Source organism: Carya illinoinensis, chromosome 10 (assembly GCF_018687715.1).
Source record: "Carya illinoinensis cultivar Pawnee chromosome 10, C.illinoinensisPawnee_v1, whole genome shotgun sequence".
NCBI classification, from domain to species: Eukaryota; Viridiplantae; Streptophyta; class Magnoliopsida; order Fagales; family Juglandaceae; genus Carya; species Carya illinoinensis.
The window spans coordinates 35,356,083-35,380,627 of NC_056761.1; the positions used below are offsets into that span (position 1 = coordinate 35,356,083).

General features: G+C 33.8%; 1 protein-coding gene across 2 annotated transcripts; it reads right to left on the minus strand.

The window, feature by feature from the left end:
* Positions 1 to 17,072: 17,072 nt before the first annotated feature.
* Positions 17,073 to 19,978, minus strand: LOC122278017. 2 transcript variants are annotated; one of them, XM_043088063.1, is made up of 9 exons: positions 19,822 to 19,978; positions 18,793 to 18,870; positions 18,646 to 18,711; positions 18,455 to 18,552; positions 18,332 to 18,369; positions 18,092 to 18,179; positions 17,655 to 17,996; positions 17,478 to 17,543; positions 17,073 to 17,386 (listed from the first exon to the last, which is right to left on the minus strand). In XM_043088063.1, the coding sequence occupies exons 2-9, from the start codon at positions 18,851 to 18,853 to the stop codon at positions 17,234 to 17,236; spliced, it is 912 nt and encodes a 303-aa protein (XP_042943997.1). In that variant the 5' UTR covers positions 18,854 to 18,870; positions 19,822 to 19,978; the 3' UTR covers positions 17,073 to 17,233. The 2 variants fall into 2 exon arrangements, with proteins under 2 accessions (XP_042943997.1, XP_042943998.1); XM_043088064.1 differs by lacking the exon at positions 19,822 to 19,978 and adding an exon at positions 19,317 to 19,618.
* Between the last annotated feature and the right edge of the window lie 4,567 nt (positions 19,979 to 24,545).

Sequence of the window (24,545 nt, forward strand, 5' to 3'; positions counted from 1 at the left end):
CTATAGAATGTGATGGAAGTGGAGTATGAGTTAGGGTGGTACTAATGTAGGGAGGGCAACCAATTGCTTTTTTTTTTTTTTTAACAAGCCTATTAACAGTAAGGCATTACTCCATTATACTTATGAGAATGATTTTTTAGCCTTGGTCTCTACTGTTAAAAAATGGCACCCATACTTGCTTGGACAACCATTTAAAATTAAAATTGACTAGTAGGCATTGAAGTTCTTGTTAGAATAGAAGGTGGATTCTGAGGCCCAGGAAAAATGGATCATAAAACTCATGGGGTATACTTTTTCAATTGAGTACAAGAAGGGCAAGGAGAACAAGGTTGTTGATGCCTTGTCTAAAAAATTAGAGGAAGATGAGGTTGTCTTGGAAGTGATCTCTTTCCCTATACCACTGTGGATTGGTGAGTGTAAGTAGAGTTATTCTTAGTCTCAAAAACTTCAAAAGATCTACTCAAAATTCAAGTGGGCCAAAGAATTGTTAAGCACTATTCTTTTCAGTAGGGGTTGTTGCTCAGAAAATGGAGGATGGTAGAGGTTCTAGGTTCTGATTATCAGAACAAAATTCTACAATATATTCATCATAGCCCCAAGCTGGCCATGTGGGCTATCAAAAAACTTTGAAGAAGGTTATACGAGACTTTTATTAGGAAGGGATGATAAGTGATATTAAGAAGCTAACAAGAGATTTTTTTTTTTTTAGAAAGATGACGATACCCTAATTTTATTGATTACTTTTATTTGTAGCGGAAGAAAATTGTGGTTACAACCAAATACCTAGAGGTTACAAATGAACAAGAAATCCAAATCCAGGCATCAAAAAACTAGAAAACAAAACATCATGAAACATCCTAATACAATGCCATAGAAAGTACAAGAAATGAACCCAACACAAAAAAGAATACCTACAAGAAAAATCAAAAGCAAAAAAGAATATCAAAATTATTAACACCCAAAGAACAACTTACCTGGCATGGCCTTACGAAAGTCGCAAGTAAGGAAGACCCAACTTGTCTATATGAAGAAGACCTCTTAAATTACTAGGCAACATATGTTCTTTAGACTGCTCCAAGTTTAAGCCCTCAGCGCCCCACTTGGTGAGAAAATCAACCACAACATTACCTTCATGAAAAATATGATTCACAATATACTTCATGCAATGAAAATAATCATGTAAATCATCCCAGAAATGTTCCAAATACCAAATATTACATTCCCCCTTTATGAATCCATTAATGAGAAGTTGAGAATCAGTATCAATCTCAACTTGAAAGAAACCAAGATTATAACACCTTTGAACTCCTTCCAATAAACTCCTTATTTCAGTAAAATTGTTGGATCCCGAACCCAAGGATACAGAGTAAGCTACAAGTAACCTGCCACAATCATCACATATAACATCCCCAGTTTCAAATAGCCCAAGATTACCAAAACTACTACCATCCGTATTAAGTTTGACCCAACCGTAATGGGGCCAAATCCATCTCACCACACGAACCTTCTTAGGCTTGGGTAATAATAGCGAGATATCCAGTCTATTTAAAATAGTAACATCTTGGGTAGAAACAGTTAAAACTTTCATAATTAGATTCATAATGCGACGAAGCCATAATTTAATAGCGTGCCAAACAGACTCAATCATATTAGCCTTATCATCATACCATACTTTACAGTGCCTATCCCAAAGCTTCCAAGAAACAATTAGATGGAAGAATCTCAAAAATAATCTGCACTTGGGAAGACTTACCCGCATGACGAAACCAAAAATTTGTTTGTTCCTGCCAAGTTTGAAAAACACCCATATGAACCCCAAACTAACTTGTTGCCAAACAATAAATTTGTCTAGCAAAGTCCCCAGTACACAACACACGACTCAAATCCTCAATTTGACCCCTAGAACAACAATTATTTAGAAACCAAAGGGATCCCAACCATCTTAATCCTTTCATGAATGTTCAAACAATTCTTAACAGCCTTCCACATTATAATGGAAATTTTCTTAGAAAGGTTAGTATGCCAAATCTAGTGGGCCCAAGGTAAGGAAGGGGCACTAACTCTAATACACTCCCAGGCACTATTAATAGTAAAATTATCACCTGTATCTTTCAGCCAAATTAAAACATCCTGATCCTCTTTTCATATAGCCAAAAATTGATAAAGATCGGTAGCTTTTTGATGACTGACAACCTTTCCAGAAGAGGCATATCCCACCCATTCTCAATACGACAATCTTTAATCTTAAGAGAAGAATGTCACTCACTAGAAATTGACCACTTAGAGGACCTCCTTTTTCCCAGTTATCATACCAAAAAGAGATATTGCCCTCTCTCACAACCCATTTGGAACCATTTAACACTTTTGGAATCTACGAACAACCGATTTCCAAAAACGATTGCCATTATTAGGCATCAATAGGGATAAATGATTACTTTTAGCATACTTGCCTCTGAAAAAGTCTACCTAAAGAGACTTACCCTAAATAAGACGCCTAAGCAAGTTTCATATGTAAAGCTCTACGAACATCCTCAAAATCCCTAAGACCCAAACCTCATTCTTTGATAGGTTTACAAATATGCTTCCAAGGAAACCATTTTTTCGTACCCTTACCATCCGAGTCACCCCAAAAAAAAGAGCTCTGAACTTGTTCAAAGCCTTGAGCACCACATTAGGAACATGTAACATAGAAAGAAGATGAGTGGCCATACTAGATAAAACATGATGCAAGAGAATATTCCTACCACCAACTAAAAGCATTTTCATCTTCCATCCCGCAATTTTCTTTTTAACTTTACCAAACAACTCCCCAAAGTCACAAGCCTTAAGCCTACCAACCACAACAGGCACAACCAAATACTTAAAAGAAACAAACCTTCAGAAAAACCAATAATGCGAATGAGGGAAAGTTTTCTAGAAATAGGAATTCTTTTAAAAAAAATATAGCACTTTTATCTTTATTAAGAAGTTGACTTGACCAAGGCTTATAAATATCCAAAACTTCCATCAAGCCTCTCATAAACCTCTTACCCCCATTAACAAAAATAACAATATTGTCAACATACATAAGATGAGAAATAAGAGGGGTATCTCTAACTTGAGTGAGCTAACCAATTTTACCATTCTCAAAATAATGCTTAAGGAGACGAGAGAGCACCACTTGCATAATAATAAACAAATAAGAAGAGAGAGGATCACCTTGCCTCAAATGTTGCCACTACAAAAAAAAGCAAATTTGGCGGCGTTTATATCCGCGACATTTGTTTATGCGCCGGTAGTTATATAAATTTACCGGCGCTTAATGTTTCTGCCGGTAAATTTTTTAGATTCCCAGCGTTTAAATTATTACGTCAGTTATAATATTTAGGTTTAGCGGCATTTATAATAACGCCGCCAAAATAGCAATTATGCGCCAGGAAACCTGCCAAAATAGAAATTATGCGCCGGGAAATTAGTAGTTTCCCGGCATTTAGATCGTTACGCCGGTAGTAATATATGTTTTTGGTAGCGTTTAAACAAACGTCAATATATTATTAATTTTACGCCATTATATTAACTGTGTTTGCCGGCATTTTTAATCTACCATCGATAATAATATATAGTATCAGTGGCGTTTCACAAAACGCCAACAATTGATAGAGTTTACACAGATAAAGTACTGAGTTTTTTGGCATTTATATCGTTTGAACAAATGCCGACCATTGATTAACTTTACGTTGGTAAATAAGTAGTTTTCCGGCTTTTATATTGTTATGCAGGTAATAATTATATAGCATTGGCGGCGTTTACCAAATGCTGAAAATTGATCAATGAAACACCATTAATTGATAAATGGGCCAAAGTATTTATTCTGACGTCGGTAATAATATATAGCGTCAGTGATGAAGGATATTATAAATTTATTGATAGTAAAATAAATAATAAAAAAACGTATTTAAATGATACGAAAATACCTACAAAATCTTAGTTGAATTTATAGGATGCCTTACCTGCAAATGCCATATATTGCATTCCGATTCTGGAGGGAGGGAGGTTAAATAGAACTAAAGAAGAGAGTTTGCACATCAAGATCTTAATGTGACGGCGGTTAATTTCTTTCCTTTAATATTTAATAAGTAATGTACAATATAGTAATGTAAGTATTGTGCATTCTTTTTAAAAATTGTGCAAGTGTCGTACAATATTCCTTTTGAAAAAAAAATAGTCTATTATTAAAAATTTAATCTTTTAATATGGATCTCATATTTATTCTTTTTTAAAAAAGAATGTGGCGTTTGTGAACTTTATGACAAAATATGTTAAACATCATACTAAGATTCACAACTTCCAAAAAGAGTAGTAAAACATATGCATAATCCAGCACTTATCCTTTTATAATCCGTCCTAATTTCAACTTAGCAAAACAGAGCAAACGTCGATATATGACATAACCATAAATTTAGTCTTAATTAAGGAAAGCTGCAAATACCATTAAACAGAGCAAACGTTGATATATGACAAATACCATAAATATAGTCTCAATTATAGTCTAACTTGTAATCTTGACCCTCAATCATTATCCTCATCATTCTCTTCCTCTTCTTCATCTTCCTCTTGATCTTCCTCCTCTGCAGCATTTTCCTCTTCTTCATCTTTCTCTTCCTCTTCATTCTCATTTTGATTTTGTTCTGAAGCCTGAATATAAATTCAAATTAGGGTCCAAAAATTCCAAAATAGGGTTGACTGATATCAACTAAACATATGTGGGGTGCTCACCTGTGCATGCACGAATGTGTTTACTAAGTTCTGCAATTCAGTTAATTCATTCCGCATTTTATCAGACTCTTCCTTTGATATACCATTTTCTTGGTTTGAAGTTGGTAGTGAATGTTGACAAGTTTGCCTTGTAGGGGTTGGCCCAAACCCCAAACCGCGCACACGTTCGGGCCATTCTAGGCCCATAATTTTCGAATAAACATAATCTGATTTCCAAGTCATGGTTCCTCCAGACCCCATTTCTATAGGATTTGTGTCCTATGTTAACAGTTCCTCCATCTCAACCTGTAATAGACAATAAAAAATACACATTATTCTTCATCTTATAAATCCATTAAAATTAAAAAGTAATAAATTTGAAAATAAACATACTACTTTCTTTCTCATTTCATCATTGTAGTGTGTGTCATCCTTTTTCTTATGGGTCTTAACTGGGCTCGATTTGGAAATGCCCCAGTTGATTTTTTCTGCTTCCAATATTTTAGATTAAACACATATATCAAAAACAAAGAATTAACAAATATTCAACAATAAATAAATATTAAATAAATAAATACCACATCATGGACATATCTTGCTAAACTTTTCGATCCTCCGCTGTGAACAATCACCTGCTTCTTACGACATTCCTTGTTTTTATTACATTTTGACTCACAAAAATTATGAGAATTATGAAAATAACTAGCTAGTTGACTTTATGAATCTATAACAAAAATGTGCGCACTGTTACCATATATTCTGAATCGAACTAAAGATTGACCAACTCTGCCAGTTGCTCTAAGTCCACCATATCGGGACTTGCCCTTGCCACAACTTGTGCTGTAGAGGTGTCTTTTTCATTAAGTAACTTTTTCTTCAACTCATGCTTGTAGTCTTTCCATTTCTTCCCCAAGTCCTTTAGTATCCATTTTTTGAATACATCCAATTTGTCATCAGGAATTTTAAACTTGCCCTACAGTCAAAATAAATTTACACAAGTGTGTGAGTAGCTTTCTAAAAAAAAAATTCAAAATATACCTATTAATTATTAATAATGTTTTAATATGATTTTATAAAAAATCATACTTTTATAAGACCACATGCTTCCCCCTTCACAGTATTAGGCACCGACCTCCAATCTTTGTAAATTATTGGAACCAACTTATTACTTCTTGCTATTAGACCACCAAACCTTACCACCTTTGAGTCTTGCTTTTTTATAGATTGACCAAGAAGATTAAGCTCCATTTCAAAGCGCTCCCCTTCTGGAAGATGCTAAATGTCAGGAATCAAGTGCAATTATCTCTTTACTTGATCGCCATTACTATCTGCAAAAATGGATTTAGTTACATTGTTAATATTTTGTAAATCTTCATTCATAGTTAAATAAATAATAAGTAAGAAAAGCAGAAACATACCTACGACGACGACAAAGCGATCTCCAATGTCAGAACACGAGTCGACATTTTCTGCTTCTGAACTAGGTGCTACTGGTACAGATGTGCATGGTTAAGTCTCTCTTCTCATCTCTGTATGTGTGGATAGTTGTCCTCCCATTTGGCTAGATGGAGAAGGTTGGGTCTCTTGCTATGAAGATAATGATGGCTGTGAAGGACAATTTATAGAAGGTGATGACTCCACCATCCTATTAACGAAAAGGGGTGGCCCATCGACAGAGGGTAATGAATAGACCGCCCTATCAGATTGTGTCTCGCTATGGACAGCTTGTAGTCTTGGAGATTGTCTTCTCAAGTGTGGTATGATAGTCTTTGCCTTCTTTTTTGGACCCATTGTACCTATACAAGAAAAAAAAAATGGTTATACGCAAATCAATAGATTTTATAATATTTTGAGCATGATATGAGATAGATTTATGTGATAAGAGATATCATATTTTTTTAAAAAAAATTAAAGAGAGGGTAGTCACATGTCCATTAGTGACCCCCGCTCGAATTTATTAATAAACCCTCACTTGTGACAGAAGAATACCGTAATAACAATCAAAGTACTTGGATTTTACAAAAATATATAACAAAATTAAAAAAACCCAAGTACCAACAAAACGATATAGCAAAAACAGTACCACTAAACAGGCCTATATAAAAGAAAATTGATATAAACAAGCCTATAGAAATATAAACGAAACCTCAACACTATTAGCGAGTTTCGATTGTCATTCCATTTATGTCATTTCGCATCCACACAACATCATCAATACCAAGTTCAATAGCTTCATCGTTGGAAGTGTTAATACAATATTCATTGACTAAATATTCATCCTCATCGTCATCAGTCACTTCCTCTTCACCAGTGTCATACACGTCTCTTAGTTTTGTCTTAACGAGGATAACCCAATTTAAGCATCTTTCATCCGTCACATAAAATACTTGAGACACTTGGGAAGATAAAACAAATGGATCATCAGTTATCCAACTACCAGTGTGTACTAGATGAGAAAAATTTACAATAGTAAAGCCAAACTCGTCCTCCTTGAAACCTCTATCCCGAGCAACGTCTGCCCAATCACATTTGAATAACACATCAGGACCTATCATAATACATAACCTCAATTATGCGTGTTAATTGGCCATATCAAGCAGGGCCATCTTGATCAGTACACACACTAACACCACAATTTTGAGTTTTCTTCCCATTTTTGTGATTCCTAGTGCGATATTTTGTGCCATTGATGACAATTCGTTTAAATTTTTTGGCAACTCGCATGGATCCTTTAGAATGCATTATGACTTTATGGCCCAATTTGCTTTTTCCATTGTCATCCATTTTCATTACCTGAAAGGTTGGATTATTAGCATTGATTAAAATGACAAAAACTAGCTATAGAGGCATAATAAATTAATATTGTGATACAATTTTGAATGGGGTGTAATCCATAATAGTCTTGGAACCAATTACAAAATTGGTTTTCGTGCCTCTTCTGTAGTTCATCATTCGATAAATGATTTCCATCAACTGTATTCCTCATTATTTCCAAGTGCATCCTATTATCCTATTATATGTTCACGACATCACAAATGTCTGTTACAATTTCACAAATATAAATTAATATAATTTAATTCATAGGTATCAAGCATTGCAACTCACATGCGAAATGGAGTGAAATCGTCAGAATTGAAGAGAATATAGTGATGTGCTTGGGTCCATGACATAAAATCGAGGCAAACATCAACAAATTTCCCTTTAGAATCATCTGGGTTTCTAGATGGTCTATTGAAAACCGTTTGAGCGGATTCTAAATAACGAGAACAAAATGTTAATAATTCCTCCAGCAAATATCCTTCAGCAATGGAACCTTCTAGCGCAGCTTTGTTACACACATGAAACTTAAGTCGGTGTAGGTACCTACCATATAAATCATTAGATGAATTTTATTATATAATAGAAAATATGTTCTTACTTTAATAGAGTTATGTGTTTTTAATTCAATAACTATAGCATACCTTTCAACGGGATACATTCATCAATAATGAACGGGTCCTCCAAACTTACATTCTGCAACTAAATGTATAGTCAAGTGAACCATAACCGTGAAAAATGATGGCGGAAATATCATTTCTAATTGGCACAATATGTAAGGTATTCTAGATTCCAATTGGTCCAAATCTTCAAGTTGCAACGTTTTAGAACAAATTCCCCTGAAGAATCCAGATAGCTCGATTAATAGTTCTATTACCTTCTTAGGTAATGACCCACGTAATGCAATTGGCAGGAGCTGTTGCATCAGTATATGGCAATCATGACTCTTCATGCCCACTATGGTACATTGTTGAAGCTTGACACAATGTGAAACATTTGAAGAATAACCATCCAGTATTTTTACATTTCGTATAACCTTCAACAAGTCTTCTTTTTCTTTGTTACTCATTGTGAAAATAGCAGGAGGCAAATATGTCTTGTTTGCATCTGTTATAACCGGATGAAGTTGTGGTCTCAAACCCATCTCTTGTAAGTCAAGGCATGCCTTTATGCCATCTTTTGATTTTGTATCAATATTTAATAGTGTGCCAACAATATTATCCACCACGTTTTTTTCAATGTGCATCACATCAAGATTATGACGCAATAAATTATCCTTCTAGTAAGGTAAACTAAAGAAAATACTACATTTCTTCCATGAGTGTTCCTTAACACTAGTCAACCCCATAATATAAATATAATAAAAGAAGAGGTATAAAAGAAAGACCCTTTTTTCAAACCTTACTTAAAATTATTTATCGTCCACATTAAAGCTACGCGCATTGTAAAGATCTCTCTAGAGCAAATATCATAGGTTGGTGCTCCAACCTCCCATAATTCCTTTAATTCCATGTGTCACATTGCCTTGTTAGCAAAAAGAAATTTTATGAATAATTTTATCCTTCTAAGAAGAAAATGAGGAGGATGAAAAGTTTCCTAAAATAGCTTCTAAACGATCTACTAGGGTTTTGAAGTGTTTTCCCCTTTGTCTAGGGTTCACGTGGTTTACATGGCGACCGTTGAGCCTCCGGTAGGCAACTTCAAACTTTCGTTGATCTGGTTTCTGCTGCCACTCAACGATTGCCTAAGGCGGAGGTCGCCTTCCTTCCCCTGAAAATAATTGAAGGGGAGCTTTGCTTCACTTTTACTGTAGAGGAGATTGATCGCACTGCACTACTATTTCGTTATTCAATGGTGATCAAATTTCTCATGTAGGGGGCTTCTTTAGATGTCATAAGAGGTTTCATTCATTCTTGGTGGGGATTTTCTAGCACGCCGATTGTTTCAGCCATGCAGAGGCTGTGTAACATGTTCATCAATATGTTAAACGAAGCCGATTTCAATAAAGCTCTTTCTAGAGAATCCTGTGATACAAATGGATGCCCTTATTAATCGTTTGCTTGGACACCTGATTTTGATGAGGAATATGAGCCCTCTTGTTTCTTGATTTGAGTTTCCTTCCCTGGACTTCCGTCTAATTTTTTCCTTTCGTCAGTTCTTAAGGTTTTGTAGGCATCGATTGGCAAGTTTATTTGCCATGATAACTCGACAACATGTGCAACCCGAATGGATGGAGCATGGATATGTCTTGAAGTTGATGCTTTAAATAATCCCATCTCCTATTTTTGGATCGGTAGTCCAGGTATGCAAGGCAGTCGAAGGCAGGAGGTAGTGTTTGAAACACTGCTTGCTTATTGTTCTTCTTGCAATTGCCTAAGGCATAATGTCAAAACTTGTCGTAATAGTGGTAAGCATAAGAAGAAATTGAAGGGGAGAAAGTTTGGGTCAAGAAAAGTGTAAATGCAGGGGTTGAAGATGAAGGAACTCAGTTGCATGTTATTACATTGCATGATAATGAGGGCACCAATTCGGACACTTTAAATTCTGGGGTGAAGGACCTTATTGAGACCGAAAAAAAAATAAAGAAAATGGAGTGGGAGGGGAGTCGGTTACTCATGAGGGAACTCAGTTACCTGTTGCTGGAGATCATCATGAGTAGCTGCAAGTGGTTTTTGTGGGGCACGAGGTGTCTGGTGAAGAAGGGAGCATCTTGCCTAATGGTCTTGCTAATGTGAGTGTTGAAAATGTTTTAGATATGCATGAGAATCAACTGGGCATCTCGCATGTTGGGCCTACTATTGTGGGTGTTGAGAATGTTTTTAGGCATGATGGTTACGTCGGAGGATGAAACACAAATTGAGCAAGTGGCTCCTAATGTGCAACAATCTAACGAAAACGGGCATTTTTTTAAAGGCCATGCAATATTGGTTCTGGGCTTTTGGCTACTGGAAGAGATAGTAATGTAGATGGGCCCAAAATGCATGCCCAGGTTGGCCCGGCCTATGGTGGTTGAAGTTAAAGGGGTCATAGAAAAATCATATGTTTCTCAATCTGATCATGAAATTGACAGAGATAAATTAAAAGAAGATATGTGCAAGGATTATTCTACTGATTCAGAGGGTCCTAGCAATCAAGCTAGTAAAATTCAAAAAAGGAGCTAGACTAGGGCGGTAATTCGTCCTTCCAAACTTAATCTGTGATTAGTCCATTTATTTTTTGGAACCTTTGGGGAGTTGGTACTTCTAAGTTGAGGTTAAGAAATATTATAAAAAACTATAGGCCTAAAATTTTAGCTTTGGTTGAGCCTTTTTTGTTGAAAGATAAAATTTCTAATTATTTGGGTCAATTCAGTTGTGAGTTCTTTGTCACGAATGAGGTGCAAGGTGGAAAATTTTAGTTGTTATAGAATTTGGCTGTTTTAGCTCAATGGGCGGCAAGTTCTAACCAACACGTAATAGTGACAGTTGAAGATAATGAGCATGTTTATCTTCTTATCATTGTGTATGTAGAGTGTAATAATCTAGAGAGGAAAGATTTTTGGGCAAATTTGGGGGCTACACGTCTGGCAATCTTCCATGAGTTCTTTGCGGTGATTTCAACATTATTAAAGATGATTCAAAATGGAGAGGTGGTCACCCCATCCTTTTGCAACTATGGAAGAGTATTTTAACTTGTGCATTCAAAGCTATGGCTTGATGGACATGAGCTCCAAAGGACCGAATATGACTTGGTGCAAGGGCCAAGGTGGTTTGGCTCACTGTTGGGCAAGGTTAGATAGATGTTTTATTAATTCTAATTTTCTTAATTGTTTTTCTAATGTTTTTTACCAGGTGTTAGCTCGTACAATCTCAGACCATTCTCCTTTGGTTATTCAAATGGGTGAGGATCCTTTTAGGTATGGCCCTAGCCCTTTTCATTTTAGTTTATGTGGACTAATTATACGGATTTTTATCATCTCATGGAGGGGGTGTGGAAGCAAAAGGGGATCGGTTTTGGGCTTATTAATTTTTCGTCTAAATTGAAAAGGGTTAAGGTGGTGTTAAAAGAGTGGAATAAAAGTGTCTTTCGTAAGACGAATGTTATTATTCAAGATCTAGAGCATCATATAGAGAGTTTGGAAAATAGTCTTCAAGTCTCTTTTAATATTGAGGATGATAAGGATCTCTTGCCATCCAAGTTGGAGTTATTAACCTGGATGAGTATAGAGCCTTTCTCATATGACCAAGAAGAGCTGGCTTAAAGATGGAGATCAAAACTCTAAATTCTTTAATGCTTAACTGAATGTTAAGAATTATAAGAGAGTTACGGAAATGTGTTTGATTGTTGGTACTATTTTAAAAACTCCTTTTGACATTCACCAAGCTGCTGTTGATTATTTTCAATCATTTTTGGCTGCTAGTAGTTCTCGTGTCTTGGCAGATTTAAGTTGGTTGATCTTTCCAATTATCAATGCTAAAGAGAATCGGGCACTTAACAAGGAAGTTATGGATGCTCTTTTTAGTATTCCCATTAATAGCAGCCCTGGTTCGGATGGTTTTGGTTTTAGTTAGAGTCTGTTGGGATTTTGTTAAATATGTTATTCTTGAAGTTATTGCTGATTTCTTTCATAATCATTCGCTTCCCAGATTTTATATTGTTTCTTCTATTGTCCTTATTCCTAAGATGGAGAAGCCTTCTAGTTTTGATAAGTTCATGCCTATTAATCTTTGCTCGGTGGTTTATAAAATTTGTCCTAAGATTATAGTGGGTCGTATGATGTGCTTTCTTCCTACGATGAATTCTCAAGAACAGGGGGCGTTTATCTCGAGTCCAGTATTTTCTAGAATATTACTTTAACCCAGGAGATGGGTCATTCTATTCCTAGGAACTCTAATGGGGGCAATGTTTTGGTTAAACTTGACATTTCTAAGACATATGATAGAGTTGATTGAAATTTTTTATTGAATGTTTTGGCTAATTTTGGTTTCTCTTCTCATGTCTGTGATCTTATATTAAGTTGTGTATATCCTCGCCTTGGCACTCCATCATGATGATGGTACTTCTTTGAGGTTCTTCAAAGGTGAGCATGTGTCTTTCAATGTTGAAGAGGATAACTTCATTGTCTCAGCTTGGCTCAACATTAGCATCGATGCGATAAGGGGTACTGATCAAGAGTCCACTCAAATGCGGGAAAAAATTACAACATTTTATCATTAATATAAAAACTGAACATTGCCAACCATTCTGAGGGCTCTTTGATGAATCGGTGGTCCACGATTAAAAAATTGACAAATAAATTTTGTGCATATATACCACAAGTAGAGTTATTGCACCCGAGTGGTGCAACGGAACAAGATAATATATGTACCATAAAACCTATTTTCATTTAATTTGTAATGGACTTACAAACTAACAAATATTTCTTTCATCTTGGTAGATTGAGAAAGCAAAGGTGCTGTACAAAGAGATGTTAGGGAGTAATTTCACAATGGAGCATTGTTCGTGTCTTCTGAGACACCAACCAAAATGGCAGCAACACATCTCCACCCTTGGTAAGAAGAGAAGGTCACTTGAAAAAGTGTTCGGTGTTGTTGATGTTGACCAAGATGAGGAGGACATAGAGATTCTTACTGAGAGACTTCCAGGCAAAAAAGCTGAAAAAGAAAGGGAGAGGAAACGTAAGTCCATAAAAGGAAACGATGGTGAGATCAAGATTGCCTTAGCTAAAATGACCGACGATAGAGCGACTACCATAGAAGAGCGTAGAAATGCGACCTTGAAGGCAGACCTAGAAAGATCAGCAGTGTTTGAACTAAAAAAAGAAGAAATTCGAGGCAAAAATGATGTTGTTAGATTTAAGTGGCATGAATGCCATGCAGCAAGAATATTTTGGCTATATTCAACGAAAAAATTTTGAGGAATGGAGGAAGGATACCGGGGGTATATCTACATCTCTTTCAACACCTTATGGAGGTGTCTAACGTCTAATGTTGGTAGTGAGGATTTTTTTTTTGAATTATTATTGGCTGCCCAGCCACATGTAGGCTGGATAAACATGTGGCTGGGTAGCAACTAAATTAATCTACTGATTAATGGACTGTTTTTGGTAATTTTTAGACTTTTTTGGTAGGATTGTGGACTATTTTGGTAATTTTTAGACTGTTTTGGGGTATATTAGTGGATACATGGACTGTATTTCTAATTTGTGGACTGTTTTGGTAATAGTGGACTATTTTGGTATTTGTAGACTGTTTTGGAGTACATTAATGGACTGTATTCGTAATTTGTGGACTGTTTTGATAATTACTGAACTGTTTTGGGGTCATTCTCCAGAAGTATAAGTTTCCACAAGTGAACAATGAAATATATAAAATTTAATGTATTTTGTTTGTTTATTTCTGGATAACTTTCCATGCTATATAGCTGCTTTGGATTCAATTTGGTGGAATTCAATGTTGTGTTGTATCAGTAGCAAGCTAGAGGGTGAGGTTCCGTGAATTTCCTACAGCTTGTATGCTAGTAAATTGACCCTCCAAAAAGTTCAAAGGAAGTTTCAAATGAAAACCAACTTCCTACATGTAGGGTCTTTGTAAAATATTAAAAGAAAAAAAAACTATCAAATATTATTAAAATAAATAATATTATATTATTTTTTAGACTTTGGAATATCCAGTCTAATGTAGACTAATTTAACTAGAAGTTTATATTATGGCCAAAACACAACATTCTAACTAAATTTTAGACTAATCATTGCCAAGTGGTCTAAAACTGCGAGTCCTGAACAAGTTCTTCCAAAAAAGAGGTGAGTCTTTTTGGATATACGCTTTTTTGAAAAATCTTGTACGAGCCTTGTATGCATGTACATATAAATCATTATTGTAACACAAATAACCCAATAAGTTGATTATTGTCCAACTTCTTTCCTATGGTATTGATTCATGCATTATACGTTGATTAAAAAAAAGGACAGGTTTAAGGGCTTTTGTAAAATCTTCTGTATATATATAATTGCAACATCACATGAAGGATGGACCTTTTTCTTGCCTCAATGATGCAAACAGTAGGGACTCGACTCTAGGCCCCCTTCACCTAAAATCTTACATAATCATAATATTCGACTCTATCACATTGGTTAGTATAATATACATTTTAAAGAAACCAAATTAGGGTGGATTTTAGGCTCTTTGTGATATTATATACATAGATGATCGATTCTGTTTGGTTTAAAAGAAATCAAATTGAGCAAAATCCCAAGAAGAAAAGATATATATGGGCACTTGTACGTGAAGCACACTAGAAAACTCTTTCATGAGCACAAGTTCGCATGAGATAAGGTTCTGGTTGAAACAAACCAACAATGGGCGCCACGGCCTCCTGAATACTCATTAATGGAAATTCATTTCGATGTTAACTTCAATTCAAATTTTCCATTTTGCCACAAATGGGAACGACTGTAAAGGTGACAAGAAATTTATCTTTACAACATAATAGTGAAAACAAGTCCAATTAAGGATGAGATTTGGGCAACTATTCTGGGTTGGAATGTGAATTAGCAACTTAAAATTTCATTGAATTTCTTACTTGGTTTTCACCAAATAGGGTGCTGGTACGCTGAGGTAGGAAAGCCATCTCCGATTATCCTTTCTACCATTCTTATAAAAAGAAAAAACAAAAGCACTCACTTTCTAAGACCCTAGCTAGTCAAATCGTATTTTAAACCAATTAATTAGCAATGAGTCATTCTACACATCATTTCTATACCACATTGATTTTTTTTTAGTTTGGTTTCATTCTTGCTAAACTAAAAGAATTATTCTATTCATCATTTATACACCACACATTTAGTAAGAAAAAAAAATTATATGTGATGTGTAGTGTAGGAATGATAAGTAGAACTTTTCATTAACAATATATTTTACAATTTCTGAGGAAAATGGAAGTTTGGAGGTAATTGTGAAGGCAATATTAATGTTGGCCGATCCAAAGGAAAACGAAATAGGACACCCACCATGTTTATCAAAATAATGATCACCATTAGAACTAAGGAAAGTTAAAAAAATCTGGCTCAGAATCTGGCTCCGCTCTAGCTTCGCTTCGACTTAAACTCTGACTCTGACTTTATGCTTATAATATAAATAGACTAATGATAGCTTAATATATGTAAACATTATAGTATTACTACCTTACATAATCAAGTGTAGAAGTAAGTTAATTAGACACTAGTATTTAAATAAGTCTAGTATAATAAGTTAATAACATATATACTAATTTATTAAAGTATACTAACATGTAATTCGACACTAGAAAGTCTAATATATAATTAAGTTAGAAATAAGTTAGACATCAGTATAATAACATGTAATACTAATATATAATAAGATGCAATTAGACACTATAATATAGGTCTTATATAGAAATAAATTAGACACTAGTAGATAGATAACTAATAAGTCTAGTATAATTAGTTAATAACATATAATACCAACTTACTAAAATATAATAATACGTGATTAGAAATTAGAAATAAGTCTAGTATAATATAATAATATATAATACTCTAGTATAATAACATATAATTAAATACTAAAAATAATATGTAATCTATAGTACGATAACATGTAACTAGATACTATAGTATAAATCTAGTATAAAAATAAGTTAAATATTAGTATAGAAGTAAATTAGCAGTGAATGATTTAGTTTAATTTTTTATTTTTTTCAAAAAATTGAAAATTGAAATCCTAAATTCTTTTTTAAATGAACTAAATATGAAGTTCGGGCCCAGGTAGTACTGGGGTAGTACTGGTTAGAGGTAAGCAATTTTTTTTTCTCGATTCGATGCTTACTAAAAATTTTATGTGTAGTCACTTTTGCATAATGTACTTTACTAATTGCTTATATGTAATCTAGGTGTAAACTCATACACATGTAATATAGGTCAATAAAATGATTAAACAACTCAATTCCTCCTACTTAAAGTGCATCAAATCCGGTATAGATTTGGTTTATATTTCACCAAAACATGAGACTTGGTTCATCTCTCTCTCTCTCTCTCTCTCTCTCTCTCTCTCTCTCTCTCTCTCTCTCTCTCTCTCTCTCTCTCTCTCTCTCTCTCTCTCTCTCTCTCTCTCTCCGTGCGCACCTTTTCCACGTGAATATTAAATATAACATGCGATTAGCACGACACTCCAAACTTTCAATTTTATATTCCATGTTGATTGTGATGATGCATCAATTCTACTCTATTGTATTACGTCCAAAATATTTTTTATTCACATGCTATGATATAAGGAAATATAAATATGAGTAAACAAGTCAATACATATTCATTCCTCCTACCTACGCGGTCCGTCAAATCCGCTTCAGGTCAATAATATACCTTTTTTTTCTCACATCTTTCCCCCTTTGAGTGCACTGATATACATCGCTTTCAAATAATGATCAAAATATACCTAGTTAGTTTTACCTATATGTCAAGTATGACTCACAATTAGCATGACACTCCAATGTTTGGTTTATGGTTGCATGTTGGAGCCAAGAAAGAGAAAATGACAACTTTGTGACAATATAATTAATCAGAAAGAGACATCTACATCATCTGCACAATGAGATATTGGCATTGGGGAATTCTAAGATCCCAAATACATGATATTCTTTTTCCTTGTTTTTCTTTTTTGGATGGCATTGGTGGTAACATATAAATTTAAGCTGTCACAGAAGTCTCAACTGCAACCTTGCCGGAGTAAGCAACTTCTGATTTCATGTCATCCTCCAAGAGCTCTGGTATTGCTTCCCTGATGTTGTGGATGCTTTCTAAGGCGTAATCTGCACCTTTAACTCTCTGGGAACTGCCAACCTGCATTGCAGAATAGGCACAATAGAATATGGGGTGAGTTGTTGTAACCAATGACCCATTTTCAAGGGTACAAGATTTTCCAATGGCTTACTAAAACAGTGTGGAGACCCACACGTTTTCCAGCTTGTATGTTGCGGACACTGTCCTCAAAGAACAACTGAAAGAACAAGAACATAAAATTATAAAAGAAACGTCAAGTAAAAAAATTGACAGAAGGAAAACCAAAAGATGATAGCAAGTTCAAGTTCTAAAAAGATAATCATCTTACAGTTCTCTGAGGATTTATTTTCGCTATTTTGAGAGCCTTTTCTATGCAGTCAACTGATGGTTTGCAGACAATGGGTGACTTTGGTAATGCCAAACCAAGATGATCAGGCCGAGCGAAGTGCCCAATGATATCAAATATTTCAGTACTAGCACTTGAGTTTATGGCAGGAATATCAGGTGTATTGCATAATCCCACAAACTCAATGTCATCTTCATCATCTGAAACAGTGCTTTTGTGAGTTGGATTCAGGGTCTCAAAGCAGATAATTCCCTCGAAACAGTCTTCTATTCCAAGCCTGCTAAGTGCTTTGGCTGCATGGACCTTGTCTGCGTTTGTGAAAATCTATTTGCAAAAGCAGAAAGAAAGATCCTAAGAATACAGTCACATGATACTTATTGCCTTTACTAGGCTATCCATTTGGTAATTTAGTAACTTACAACTTTACGGTATGGCAGGCTCAGCAAACGTTTTCTCAAAACTGGGTCGGGTTTTAAGTTCTCATATGGCAATCTCCCATGAACGAAACTGTAACACAAGAAAGTGAAAGGCCAATCACTTTTAGAAGAATGCACACCAGCATAGAGAAAGATGACAATCCTTCGGGATCAATACCACAAAAGACAAACAGGGAAAATGAAGGGGGACAAGAAAAAACCCAAGGAGACTAATTTCCTTACCTGTGGTATTCATCATAGTCAAAGTCGTAGCCAATTGCCTGCACAGGAGAATCCCATAAAACGTAATTGTCAGTGTCGACATGTTATTCCAGCAATAAACAAAACAATCAATCAAAAACGTACCCTAAGACCAGCCATCGTTGTTCCGTAATTCTTGTACAGCAGGTTGCACAAGTCGGGGATTTTACTCTTATCTATGCCAAGCTTTTCGACCATATAATCTGCAACAAGGGTATCATCCATATAGATATTAGATTGCAGAATTGACCGTATAAGAGAGAAGTCTTACAAATAAACTGCCTTTTCTGACTGACCTTTTATATTCTTGAGGCATGCTGTGGCAAGACCAGAACTAAGAGGATACAGAGTATCATCCAGATCTGCAAGTTCAAACACAGTTAAAATCATTCTTGAGTGAAATTCAGATTAGCATGAAAAATGTGTCATATAAAATGGCTCACCAAACAGCAGGCATTCATATTTAGGCCTCTGAACCTGCCCGTAGCGGTCCTCGAATTCCATTTTTTTATCAGAAAGAACTGTTGATCAAAGAACGAAAACAAGTGAACACTAGGCTCTGAGATAACTTGAACCCACCAATACCAAAGTTTTATATGCAAATTCATTTCTAGTTTCAAAAGACAAACTTTCATGGCTGCCAAATAATTAAAGGCCCCTATTGACTCATATTACCACCTAAAGAAGAAAGGTCTATTTAGGATAAGGCTTTGTTAAGTTTTTGAAGGGGTAATCCACAGCCACTATCACATAATTGAATGAAGAACAGGTGGACCAGCGACTTTATGTGGTCAGAAAACCAAATAAAACATCCAAAATCTCAAAAGTTCCATTATTAAACAACTTGATGGCAAGAAATATTAAGTCCGCCAAACATAGACAGAGCCGCAAAGGCATATAAAGGGGCATCTCAAAATTCTCTAAACAAAGTTCATATGATTTAGCACCTTTCCACCGCGTGTTTTACCTTTAAGAATCAAATACAACTCACAAGACAAACTTTTCCAGCTTAAATAGAGGAGATTGTATATTAGATCAAAAAACTTCTTCACTTTTATCTACGAGACTCCAAGCGTTCATTGGCGTGAAGTCGAAGAAAAATTTTAAGGATTGAAATTAGGAAAGGACAATGAACAAAGTATCTACAAACGAATCAAAGTATCACTTTTTCAAGCCTCAAAATATTGAAAGGGTAAAAATTAGAAAAAGTTGAAAGCTTTGGAATCCCAACAGTAATACAAGAACAAGAAACTCTTAAACCAAAAGGACACAGGAAACCGGAGTCAGAAAAAGATAATATTCCCTGGACAGCCACTCGTTGCTGAAAACTTTTGAGTAAGCTTCGAAGCTTTATGAGTAGGAATTGGACCCGAATACCCACAACGAAAATGAATAAGCTTCTAAGCTTTGTGACAATGAAAACTGAAATGCAAGAAAATACAAAAAGCATGGAGCCGGAAGAAACTTCTTACCAAACTCAAAATGAGCAATAAAAGGAAAAGGAAAATCGAGAATTTGCAAAGATAGAGAGCAATGCCAAGAGAATGTGAACAAGGAAGGAGGATGTGGGAGGAGGAAGAAGAGGAAGAGAGGTGGGTTTAAATAGGCAGAGAACCGTTGCTTCTTGGCCTGAGGTCATTGGTTTTAATATTAGTAAACTTACTTATTTGCATTAAACACGTTTGACGAATCCCAAACAATAATTTATGAAAGTGACTGGGAAGGAAGGAACCAGGAAGGTCCCTAATTTTTCATGAAATTCTTCAACACTTTTTCCTGGACAATCCAGATTTCATCAGGTTAATATCTGTTATTTTATTATATTTTAAGACAATCCAGATTTCATCAGGTTAATATCTGTTATTTTATTATATTTTATGTTACTGTATTGTATTTTATTAATTTATGTTTAGGAATCCTAATTTGATTAGGCTTAATTCTTTCAGGCATCCCAGACCTGTCTTTGTTGCTAATCAAGGACAATTAATTTGACAAGGTCCAACGTCCAAGCATAATGGTTTTGCTAATCACTATTTTAATCGTTATCTGTTATCATCTTTTTGATGATGTGATATTTAATAATTCTATCAAAATAATAATAATAATACTTTATTAATTAAAAGACGATTAATTATTTAAAAAAATAAAATGGTGAATAGAACTAAACAAGCTATGTGCCCTCGGCATAATTATTAACATAAAAAAATTTTATTTACAGTCTTTAAGTGGAGATTGTATATACAAACTCTTTATTAAATGAGAAAAAATATCATTTTAAAAAAATATTTTTATAATTTTAAAAAATTTTAATGATAAAATTTCATGGCTTACATTGTAGTCCTTATTTGTCAGTAGTTTGGTTGTTAAACTCATCTCACTTCAATCATTAATAGGATTTATTATTTTTTTAAATTTTTATAAAAAAAATTAAAGTTGTCTCAAACTAGTTTATACAATCACATATCTAAGATGAGTTTAAATATTGAGAAGTGTTGAGGTATATTATGAATAGTAATAAAAAAAATAGGTAAAAATTAATAATAAAATAATAAATAGTAATAAAATATGTTAAGTATCGACTCTCAACACTTCAACGCAATTTGTAAAATATTATTATTTATAAATTAACTCCCATCATTGAAATCATTTTAACATCCAAATGTAGGCTTAGATAACACTCAACAAACAATTAGATGAGTATCGAATTGGGTTTATTTAGTAGATAATTAGAGATTAGATAAATGTTGGGAAAATAAAAATATAGCTTTTGGAGGCATTATCTTCATTTGGTGGAGAAGGTAGTTGTAGGAAGCTTAAACTCTTGGTTACATAGCCAAGCATCTGGACACTTCTGGACAGTCTGGACACAGGTGGATCTTGATAGGGATGCAGCATGATATTGTATTACTTTATTGGATAAAAATCAGAATTAATGTTCCTGAGGACAGAGGTGGCTTGGTGGATTCTGTGATTGAGGAAGACAAAAGTGAAAAGAATTTGATTAATTAGTTGAAGTTCGGTAAACATATAATGTAGAAGTGGGTACGTGTCAACATTGGATTTACTTTTACGATAGATCATGACTGATTAGTAATTGGCAGTCCATTATATTGTTAATTAATTAACAATACGATCCTAACATTCAATGCATGGATAGGATTCTCTTTTTATTATTGTTATAGTAGGAGAAATAATATTTGCGACCTTACGTTATATAAATTTTGTGTACTTTTTTTTAAAAAAAATAAAAAAATAAGATTTATATAAAAAATTATTTTTTTAATAATAGATCATAATTTTTTTTAATAGAATGCACGAGATTTGTACACACTCTAAAAATATATATAGCATTATTATTATTATTATTATTATTATTATTATTATTTGGAATAACTAGATTTTTTGATATTTGGAATAACTTGTAGAGAACAAAACACACATTAAAGATGTAATTTCAACTTAGATTACTAACACAGGCCATACCAATGGGCAACACAACAGGAGAAAAGTGCTAAAAGTTGGAAAACTTTGTGTATATCAGCACCCAAGCAACTTGCCCAATGCAATATGCATTTAATACTTAGCCATCACTTGCACCAAATAAAATATATATGTACATGCAAGACCACTCTTTTCAATGTTGTGGTTGTTGTTCCCATCAGTACTATGTGATGTGCAAGTCTCTTGTGTGAACAAACATGAAAAATGGTATATACTTTAGCGATGATGTTATTGTTTATCGTTGATCCGTTAATTTTGTCATTTTAAAAATAACATTTGTCTAATGTTTAATGGATATTGTCAAATCAGTACAGTTAGATAAAAGTAGGATGAGAGTATCGTTTACGATACAACTCAACAAACATAAATAATTGGAACCATGAGTAGTGCTGCTCCCACCATTAGGGTTGAAAATGACTAACTAACCTAAGGTGACCACAGTACAACTGGATGCTCATTATTCAATGTACTTGGAGAAAATAATTGGAGCCCTAAGATCACAGAAAAGTACATAGGAATTAGATTTCAAAGCTGGGGGTGGCAGATCAAGGAGATCTTTGTTTAAGCATTCTTTCTTGTTCACAGAAACTTGATTTATATATAGTTGGGTTAGCAGAGTTGGGACATGGGAAAGCACCATTTCTAACTCTTTCTCTCAATCATTTGAGTGGGGCGGGGGAGGTGGCTGGCCATGAATATGACCCTTAGTTTATCATTTTGCCATTGGATACAATTATTAATACAATTCCATGATTGTCGATGCGTCCCTCCTTCCCCCTTGGCTTCATGAGTGGGGGTTGGTTAACTGGGAAAGCTACAGCAACGGAGATTGTAGCATTCGGTGATCAGGCTGACAAGTCATCAGAACCTTCTATAATGTTATTTTTCAGGTATCTTTTACTTTCAGGCTGCCAGGTTGGCTTTAAAATAGTGGGGGAAATTCCTGTTTCTTATAAACTCGGTGTACTTGGTTATTAAATTGCTGGGATTTTTTGGTTTCTTCAAGGGTTTTTATTTTTTATTTTTTATTTTTTATTTTGTAGGTTGTGCAAAATTCTCTTTTTTAATTTTTTCTATGCAATCAAATATATCATTCATAATATGGAAAATGAGATACATGGATGAGGTTTCCTAACAAACATCTCATTATAACAACCACAACATTAAAGTGAAGAAAACTAAGTGGGTCTTAGGACCAAATATTTGGTCTCCACTCATATCTTACAAAGAGCGTATCGTCTTAAATGATTGTTTTTGTAATTTGTACAGCTGTGCGAATTATGGAGTCACTATTAGAGGTGGTGGAAGTTGAAGGTGCTCTGTAATTTATTGTCTTGAGATTCTTTTGAAAAAACCTATATTTCCTTTTTCAAGATTATCTGTTAGGAAAAATTAAAATATAATAAAAAGACTGGTATCGGTTTGTGCAAATAATGATATGATCTTAATGGTATAAGTAAGAGTTGCGTATACTAATTATTGATCGAAAGTAGGTTATTTTTTGAATTTTATATAAAATAATTGCTACCTATTAAAAACAGAGAGATTAACATCAAGCGTAAAAACATAGAAAAATGAGGAAACAATGACTCAACTAATTCAAAAGTTGGTCCACTGACCATGGTCAAGACTTATCATCAGTAACATTGAAAGTTGGTTTGCTCTGTAATAATTTTCAATTGAAGATGAAAAGTCTAGAGAAAAGGACATCCTCACTAATTTAATCCAGCGATCAACCAATGGTTTAGAGAAGTATCTTTAACCATTTCAACGAAGTGATGTTTTTGTCAAAAGTATTTAAAAAAAAAAAATAGTTTATATTTTACGATATTATGTATATTATAAAATAATCTTCATTATTTTAACATAATGACAATTTTGTCTATTGATATTTTTCATTATTTTTTTTATAATCTATACAATTTTGTCTATTGATATTTTTCAAAACTTTGATCGTCAATATTTTTCATTCTTCTCCTATTACTTATGCATCGTTAAAGAGATTTTTTTTTTTTCATTATAATTATTAAAAAATCTATTATTTTATTTTTGTTATTATTTTATTATAATATTTTATTTTTATCAAGTGTATGCCCTTTTATGTCATTTTCATCTCAAAAAGTGATTTTTTTTATTTTCAAACAAATTTAATATATTTGAAAGTGTTTTAGACATACGGATCTCAAACAATAAATAACTTTTTAATAGTAGAGTTTAACGTATTAAGTTATAAGCTATAAGCCTTAAATTAAAAGCAATATTTTCCACCACAACTCTAAACATGTACTTAGAGCTTATAGATTATAACTTAAATAATAAGTTCTATTATTAAAAAGTTATTTACTGTTTAGTAATTATATGTTTTAAACACTTTCAAATATGTTACATTTGTTTAGAAATAAATTAAAAAAGTACTTTCTGAGGTAGAAATTACGATTATTTAAATTTTTAAAATTTATATTCATATTTTTAAAAGTTTGAAAGTTATAATTATTTTAAAGTTGTTTAGATATTTTCGTCCATTAACAGTCTTTTTTAAATTTGAATTATGTTTTGTATTATTCGAAAAAGCACGTTATGTTTTTTCTTAAATATACTTTTTACCTTATTTGAGATTAAAAATACTTTAATATTTAACATCTAAATAACCTATTTTTTCATTAAATAACTTTTAAAACTATTTAATCAATTTTTA

Bases quoted from the DNA above. Each gene is read 5' to 3' on its own strand.
- LOC122278017 (XM_043088063.1), bottom strand. From the start codon at position 18,853: ATGGAATTCGAGGACCGCTACGGGCAGGTTCAGAGGCCTAAATATGAA. The intron at 18,180-18,331 runs GTAAGGAAATTA...CTTGTGTTACAG, and splicing joins GACTATGATGAATACCACAG to TTTCGTTCATGGGAGATTGC. The intron at 17,997-18,091 runs GTAAGTTACTAA...TTTTGCAAATAG, and splicing joins GCCTGCCATACCGTAAAGTT to ATTTTCACAAACGCAGACAA.